Source organism: Buceros rhinoceros, unplaced genomic scaffold (genome assembly GCF_000710305.1).
Source record: "Buceros rhinoceros silvestris isolate BGI_N320 unplaced genomic scaffold, ASM71030v1 scaffold11302, whole genome shotgun sequence".
Taxonomy (NCBI): Eukaryota; Metazoa; Chordata; class Aves; order Bucerotiformes; family Bucerotidae; genus Buceros; species Buceros rhinoceros.
The window spans coordinates 1,623-10,493 of NW_010399502.1; the positions used below are offsets into that span (position 1 = coordinate 1,623).

Below are 8,871 nucleotides of genomic sequence, written 5' to 3' on the forward strand. Positions count from 1 at the left end.
TCTCTCATCTTTATACTTGGCTTTAGGAGATCAGAAATCATTTGGATCTGAAGCAGGAGCTGAAGAAAGAACTCAAATCCATCTGGAGGACTCCTCAGCCTTTTGTGTGGACAAACAGCAGGGTCTGACACGGTAAGGGAAGACAATTCAAAGCGAGATGTCCCTCTCTACAGCCTTTCCTCTAGGTCTAACTGTCTTACCAGCTTTCTTTCCTTCCAGCAGCTTTTGAATTGCTTTGCAAAAAATGTCTTTAGTGTCCTCACTAGAATGTGGAATGGAAAGGGGCACTTTTTCCATGTGGTAGGAGGCACTGCTTGGGTTCATTCTCTTCCCAGTCAGGAACTTTAATTTGTTTTACTTTAGAAAACTTCAGTGAATTGTGAAATAATATTTAAGGGAAAAAATAATTTTGCTTTTAAAAACATTTTGCTTTTTATTAATAGTGATTGAAGTGCCTAATGGAGCATGCTGATGTCTTTGTTAGTGTTAGAGCAGCTCTAATGCTTTACTTTTAAGTTCACAGCAACTTCCTAGTGACTCCAGAATTGTTTGTCAAAAGGAAAGAGAAAGTCTGACATATTGTGCGGTTACACAGTGTAAAGACTTAGAAAAGTCTTTTGCGAGGAAATCAGCCCGGGGATTGATAGAGCATTAAGCATATGCTCTGTGTCGATGGCCCTAGAGCACAATACCTAAAATCTAAAATGCGTCTCTTAGGTAATCCACAATAGTCTGTAGTCCCCAGGGACAGGCTACGTGAAGATGACAATTTAATAATTATGAAAATATATATAGTTGAATTTTATTTTGTTGATATTAGGTTAAGACTGTTATGTTATGACTATTTTGTTAATACTGTCTCAAGAACTCTAAACATGAATATTGATTTATCATGGTTCTATGAATATCTTTTCTGAAATACACCTCAGTGTTACCATTTAGCTTCTGTTTGCCTTAGGAGCTATGTAATGGCCCCAAGCCAATGGTTATGGTTTCCTGGGAAAAGACTACTCTCATGTTGCTTGCAAAGCTGGTGGTTTATGGTATCTTTAATTTATTATCTGTTTCCTGGGTAAGGACTGGTTTATGCCATTAGCATCTTCTTTAAAGGTCATGTTCTGGGCTGTTTTTTCTTTCTGACATTTGTCCACATTCAGTACATACAGAAAAATTGAGTTTGCAGATGTGACCTATGTTGAGTGTGATAATATTTCTGAAATAAATCAAAACTAATTTGCCTAGAAATATTATTGAGAAACTGTTTTAAATGTCAGCGTGCTAGTGAAATTAACAGTTGCGTTTTGTTGGGCACGCTATTCTGATGAAGTTGCCGTCTTAGCAACGGTCAAAGTATAAAATCTGTTTTGAAAACTGTCTTTGCCATTTATTATGAGGAAGTTTACATTCATAAAAGTTCCTAGATTGACTACAGTGTTCAGATTGAAATTTATCTGGTAAGTTACCTAAAGCATTTGTATGAAACATTTGGTCCTGTCCTGTGTAGTCGTACAAAGGACTTGATGCGATCTAAGCATGACAAGATTAGTTCAGCCTGGATACTTAAGAAAGGAAATCTTGTCTATGCTGAAATAAGTGGAAAAAATTCACAGTGGTTTAATTTTTGTAAGTATTTAAACCAAGTGTGAATGATGCGTCCACCCAGTGACAGTACTGGTACAGTCACTTTGTTCAGAAGTCTTTAAATACCTTTCTAATGCAAACTGGAATGATATTACTTACCAATTAGAAGTGAGTGATGTAATTTATATATTTTTGCCTATTTTTACATGAGTTTGTGAACTAAATAGATAGTAGTATACATGATGATTCTGGGTTTGCACAGGTTAATGGCTGATCGGGTGCTTGTGATTGGCAGCGGTGGGAGAGAGCATGCGCTGGCCTGGAAGCTGGCCCAGTCCCCCCATGTAAAGCACGTGTTTGTTGCTCCAGGAAATGCAGGAACAGCTGACAGTGGAAAAATTTCAAATTCAGGTAAAAAGGGGGAAAAAATATGTTGCGCGAAGAAATCAGTAAAACAAGATTTGGAACTGACACAAAACTGACTGCAATTGTATTGAGTCGGAAGGAGATAAGAATTACTCTTTTCTTTTACTGGTACCGCTAATTATTTAAGTTTGGGGGTTTTTTATGTTTTGTTTCTGAATTTTAGAACTGCCTAGTAAAGCATCATACCGTATTTATTTTTAGCCTAGTTTCTTCAGATAGTGAGGCTTATATGAGACTGCGTATTTCTGCACCTCATCTCTTTCCTCCCGCTGTTATGCTTGAATTCACTGACCAATTTCAGTGAAGCTTAACAGACGAATAGAAGGCTCAAAGTTCTTAACTTCTGGATAGAAACTTCTCTAGTGTCTGCCCAGGCTGCTCAGCTAAATTTAGCTACATCATGCGCTGGCATTGAGTAAATCTTTGCTCAGATGTTGAAATTGAGTTTGCTTATGAACTTTCAGGTTTATTTTTAAAAGTTTTTATTCTGTTATGATAAGCAGCTCTTAAAAGTCTATATTGATTACATATAGCAAATAAAATACATTTAATAAGTTAGCAGATGTGTATTTTAAAAAGTAGTGTGAATTGGAAATATTCACTGTCCCTTCTGGTCTCTTTTTTGTTCATTTTGTGTTGCCCTTCATGGGCTGGTTCGTTATTTTAATCATACCTCTTAGGGAGACAGAACCACGACATTCTCATCTCTCATCTCTTACTTCGGCTTTACAGTGGTAACCTAATTATATTTCCTTTTCAGCTGTGTTAGTGAGCAATCACACTATTGTTATCCAGTTCTGCAAAGATCATAACATTGGACTTGTGGTAGTTGGACAAGAAGCTCTTTTGGCAGCTGGTAAGGCTGAAATAAAGTAACTTGACAGTAAAAATCAGCACCTTGGATTCTGGTTTATTGGCTTGTAGGACAGACACTGTCTTAATTAAACTGAGGAGCAAGAAAATTCAGATTATCTTGTACATGTAAATTGTAGTTACTTAAGACATTTGGCTTTGTAGCAGTGTTCTGCTTTTGGTGTATTAGAACTCAGCGTGGGAAATCATGCCGAATCAAGAATCAGTAACGGTGACAAGTATTCTTGTGATCCTGCTCTGCTTTGCTTTAGAGAAAGCATTTTCTTGCAGTAGCTCTAACAGACCCCTCTCCAGATCCCTCGTACTATAATGTGGTACAATAAAAATGTCTTAAATACCGAACAGAAGTACCAGACAGTCCTAACAGTAGTCATGAGGTGGTAAATGTGACAGTGCTTAGTAAAGAGCAGAAGACCTCTTAAAATGAAATGATTAAACAAGTCATTGGATATGCAGAACCTTATTTTAAGGATGTTATTGGCTGTTTGAGACAGGAAAAGTAACAGAGTGCTGGAATGATTATGAGGTTTTTCTTTTGTCAAAATGACTCAAATGTTTCCAAAGAGACAACTTGTTTCTTTTGCTATTTTTGATGATTAGGGATTGTTGATGACTTGAGAGCTGCAGGAGTTAGGTGTTTTGGACCATCTGCAAAAGCAGCCCAGCTGGCATCCAACGCCAGCTTTACCAAAGCCTTTCTGGATCGACATGGGATCCCAACACCGAGATGGAAAGCCTTCACCAATCCCCAGGAAGCTTGTAGGTTTATTATCAGGTAAATATTTTGATACTGGAAACACCTCTGTTACGTGATCTATGCATTTGACTTTCACCCATGGTAGTTAGCTAGAACTTGGTAACTTTTCGGCTGTTGTTTTTCTTGAGTAGCTACTGAATGAATTAATTTTGTAATTAGAGGCAGGTGATGAAGGTGCAGGGAGAATGTTGATTTGTCTGTTCACAGATCACAACTCTTTCCTGTGATCAGCTCCCTCAGGATGCTAGTTAGCCATTTAAAAGACAAAAAAAATTGCAGTAGAGTAAAATATTTCAGTCTTTCTGTAAGGGTAAGAATCATTTCTACACAGACAAATTCAGCAAAAGGCTCTCTTTGGAGTGATTTGGGGGGCACTGGCCAAATACTCCTAATTTAAGGAGGATACTCTAAGTTTTTCAAGACTAAACAGCATCTCTCCTACATCGAGAGAGAAATGCAACTGCCTCTCTCTGGATTTCCTTTGAGTGGTAATGCCTCTGAAGTCACTGGGGATCCATTTGGGAGAGTAACTTACCGCTGGCGCTATTTTGGTCCAGTCTCACAACAGCTGCTGTGTTCAGCTACGCGGTCCTGTGACTGTGTGTCAGTGTTATGTGCTAGATGTGGTATAATCTAATGGAATTTATTTTTTTTTTAAATGAAAACAACCTTTTCACTGCCTTTGCTCTGTAACAGCATTTAGTCTGTATTACTGCCATGCAGAGAAACAGGCCAACAACTTACATGTCTGTAAGCATGCGTAAGACTCAAAAAGGAAAACGATCTCAGGTCAGCATACTGAGAAGTGAAGAAAGGGAGCTCTGTGTGAGCCTGCTTGGGCTGCGTGTATGAATCTAGAGTTGAGATTTATGCTAATGTAAATCATAATGTGGAAAGGAGGAATGAGATGTTGTTTCAGAAAACAGGCTAGTAGTGTGTAGAGTCAGCTCTTCAAAAGGAACATTTTATTTGACTGTCCACAAGCCAGAGAGAGGTGAATGGATAAAGTGTCGTTAAAATATGTTATCATTACAGTTTTGTTCTTTTTTGTTTTTTCTTCTAGATTTAGTTTTTGTTTAAGAGTAAGTGGAGCAATTCTGGGTATACAGTGTTAGCACACTATTTCTAACACATCTTTTATATGCAAGACCTAATTCAGCCTTAACTTACAACCCTAAACAAAACTTCCATAGTGGTTTATAGGATTATGTTCTGTAATTTGGAACATCTAAATCTGGTATATTTACAAAACTATAAATCATCTTTCCAAGCATTTTACAGGAATAAAATAGTAACCCAACTCAGGGAAAAGAGCAAGAAACTCTGAGATGTTAAAGTTGGATATACGTTGAGCTGGTATCAGAACTACCAACAGAATTCATGGATTTCTGGTTTGTGGTCTTCTGAGGGCTGTAAGAGTCCATTTACCTCCATGACAGGATGTGCTAGCAGAGAATGTTTTCTGTGATGTATTATTCTTCAACAGTTCAGAAAAAAAGGAAGAACATGGGAGGCATTCATCTTAAAAATTGTAATTTCGCTGGATGCAGTAGATGTGCCTGAATCTCACTTTTGCTTTCATTTAAAGCACAGACTTTCCCGCACGAGTTGTACGGGCAAGAGGCCCCGCTGCTAGAAAAGAAGTGACTATTGCAGCAAGCAAAGAGGAAGCCTGCAGAGCTGTCCAAGAGATTATGCAGGTGGATAAATCTTTAATTAATCAGTAGGAATCTAATTCTTGATGTTCTGTAGCCTCTGAGTTTGTAATTTTGGCCACAGGAAGCAAGTATTTCCAGGAGAACCTTTCGCATTTGACTAAGGAATTTCTCTGGGTGACATCCTCAGATTCCTTATGTTTGCCTCAGGCAGTGGGCAGTGAGCAGGGCTTTGCAGAGTTTGTGACTGAACTCTTGTTCCAGCATTGAGTCCCACTGCCTTGCCCCTCCAACTTTTTTGTTGGCTCCTGGGGTCTAATAAGTTATATTTCAATGTCTCTTCCTGATTTCCAGATGAGATTCTATTGGCTTTGCTCGATGTACCAGAACTCAAGCGAGCTGGTACTTTTCATATACATTGTTTTTTCTGTTAAAAGAAAATAAAGAGAGAATTTAGCCAGTAGATGTCATGTTTGCTAACTGGAGAAATATTTTTTTGTACAGGACAGAATGTTTGGAGACATGGTTGTTATTGAAGAACTTCTTCAAGGGGAAGAACTTTCTGTATGTGATCGATGATGTGGTTATGTGCTTTTATTCTTTGGCATTATTGCTATGGTCTATGCATAAACACACAAGGTTATTGTTTCAAATAGGTTTCTTGTTTTATTTGCACTTACATAAACATGCCTAAGCAATTTGATACCTTATTAATCAATCAATAGAATTTTCTTCTACATTAGCGATAAAATTGCAATTAGTGTCATCTTTTTAGGTGGAAAATTATCTTTTTTCCCTAAGGTGACCTAAAACATGTTTGTATGGACTTTGTCTTTGTTATTGCAGTAGGACTGCAGCAGAATAAATGGATCCTATTACTTTCTATCTTTGATTCCTACATTTTCCTGGCAGAACTGAGCCTCAACCAGTGACCAGCAGCGTTAACTCCCCTTAGGACACGACATTGTCAATGTTTCTCTATTGTGTACATCTCTCAACAGTGCTTGTGCTTCACGGATGGTGTCACTGTTGCCTCAATGCCCCCAGCCCAGGCTCACAAACGGTTATTGGATGGTGACCAGGGTCCAAACACTGGAGGGATGGGAGCCTATTGCCCGGTTCCTCAGGTATAGCAGTCCTTCTCCTCAGCCTGCAACAAGGCTGATCGCATCTGTGGTTGATAGATCTCCTTTGGGGTCCAATCTTGTTTCTACGAAATAAGCCAGATTTCTGGTGGAACTGGTTGACTTTGTGTAGGTGCAATGCAGGGCTCAAACTTTAGGAGTCATTCTTCCGAATTTAATGAGCCAATCTTCTAAGGAATGCTCTCTTTTTTACCTTTTTCATTATTCCTAGACTTGGTGTTTCTCTGCTCCTATTGGCATCGCTTAAAATATCCCTGAAAAATTCCCCGTGTGCCTGGAGTCTTTGTGTCTTGAACATAACCTTGGGTTTCTTGCTGTTGATTCTTAAAGCTGACTGCATTATGCTGCTCAAGTACTTTATTAGGTTTTTTTTCTGTAAGTACAGAAACAATCTTATTGTGTACAACCCAGGTTTCCAGTGTCTCAAACCTCCTTAAAATTTGCCTTCTTAGGAAAGAACCAAACAAAAAATCTTGGGAGACAGAGGATCAGTGTATCTGTCCTTCAGGCAGCAGGACCCTAACAGAGGGAGTGCAGTGGTCAGGGGTGGGAAAGCAGAAAACATAGCTGAGGCTTTCACTTATCTGAGTCCTTCCAGGTCCTATGAGCTAGTCCAGCAAAATGTCATCACTGTCTCAATAGTTTGATGTTGCTCATCAGGTTCCAGAAGTTCTTCTAGAGAAAATCAATGATGCTATCCTTCAACACGTTGTTGATAGTATGAGACAAGAAGGGACAGCATATGTAGGTAAGTAAGCATTCAACAGAAAAACAACGTAAAGTCATATCAAGGTTAGTTTAATTGCTGGAGACTGCTTTTGAATTCTTGATAATATTTGGTGGGCTTCTTTTAAAAAAAAGAGTAGTTTACATTTCATGCAGTATTAAGCCTCACTAGTTTGGCTCTTCATTTGGAAAGAAGAATGTTTATCTTTTCTCCATAAAACGTACTGTATTTTTATTAGATATTTTAAAATTTAAACACTTGCAACCAGACTCTTTGTAGTTCAGGGTATAATAGATATTTATAATATATATTTAAGTTCAGTACTGTTCACTGCTATATACAGCAATGTAAATTTTTCTAAGATCTTTGTCTTAAGGCTGTTTTTGAAAAAGAAGGTGATGCTCACAGCTGTCACTTAATGCCAGTGGCTGGTTTTGGTTCTAAAGTCTGTTGACATCACGTATATGTAAAGAGTTGGCTTCCAGTCTGTGATGTATTCTCTGCTATTTGGTAAATTTTTTACAATGCCCAAATCTGCAGTAAGAATGTTGTGGGTGTTGAGTACTTTCACGATGATGCTGGAGGACCTGATGCTTTGTGGAATTTAAAATTTAACACTTATTATTCTCTGGGCATTGGTTTTCGGATTGTTCGGTGAAAGGCCTGCTTTACATCACCATATGCATATATGTGCTTTGCAGTAGAAATTACCCAATACCAACTTCAGTGAATTTTGGGGTTTATTAGTAGCAGTAGTGAATTTTGGTTTGGTATTTTTGCCTGAAATACAGAGTTATATATCTATATTTATGCATAACAATAGTGCACTTAATGGTAAGAAAATCACAAGGTCTGCGTAATGAATGGGATTTTATGGGAAGCGGTTTTTTTCATCCTGTCAGTTCCTTCTGATCTCTGAACACCTGCGTTTAGAGAGCTGTGGCACAAGGCGGAGCTCAATTTTCTGATGCAGAGAGGCTGCTTTCTGTCGTATTGAGTCTAAAACGTGGTGCGAGGTTCCTCAGGTTGCTGCTTACCACTTTGTTGGTTATTGTGGAATTATTATGACTTGCATATAAGTGCTTGCGGAATCCTTGCTCCTAATTCCTTATGATCTGAAGAAATGTATCCCACATTTTAAAATACTGAATTGCATTTAAAGGAGTTCTTGAAAAACAAAATTTTAAATTAAGTTGCTTGGCTGTACTTTTTCTGTTCAGGTGTGCTGCAAACAGGTTTAATGCTTACCAGAGATGGTGTGAAAATTTTAAACTTTAAATGTCAGTTTGGTGACCCCCAGTGCCAGGTGAGTGAAGGATACCGGAAACTTAAATATGTCTCATTCTTTTACCTCTGACTATTCTAACTTACCTCTAGAGAAATTTGCGTGCCATACTTGGATTTATGTCTTCCTTCCCCGGAACAGATGCAGATCTGAATGTGAATGTCCTAGACAGTGTGTGAGATAGCTTAGAATTTTAGCTAGTCAGCTTCTGTGAATTATTAATTAAGGACTTTAAGTTAAAGAGCTGATTTTATATTTCTGCATAGAAGCAGAATGGGAGGGGCCTAAATTCACAATCCTTCTACATAATCTCACATCTCGTCTCTGTAAATTTATGACTGTTTGTCCCGGTTTGAGGACACTGTTACAAAAAGGTGCTGCAAATTAATGCCCACCTGTAGTTTGCAAATCTACTGGTGTAG

General features: G+C 38.2%; 1 protein-coding gene across 1 annotated transcript in view; it reads left to right on the plus strand.

Moving 5' to 3' along the window:
- Positions 1-1,847: 1,847 nt before the first annotated feature.
- Positions 1,848-8,871, plus strand: part of LOC104489357 (trifunctional purine biosynthetic protein adenosine-3-like) — a 20,962-nt gene continuing 13,938 nt past the window's right edge. The window contains exons 1-8 of the mRNA XM_010131509.1: positions 1,848-1,992; positions 2,768-2,863; positions 3,481-3,655; positions 5,226-5,337; positions 5,797-5,856; positions 6,294-6,419; positions 7,098-7,185; positions 8,385-8,470. Coding sequence (XP_010129811.1) covers positions 1,848-1,992; positions 2,768-2,863; positions 3,481-3,655; positions 5,226-5,337; positions 5,797-5,856; positions 6,294-6,419; positions 7,098-7,185; positions 8,385-8,470 — 888 coding nt within the window. The remainder of the gene's footprint in view (positions 1,993-2,767; positions 2,864-3,480; positions 3,656-5,225; positions 5,338-5,796; positions 5,857-6,293; positions 6,420-7,097; positions 7,186-8,384; positions 8,471-8,871) is intronic.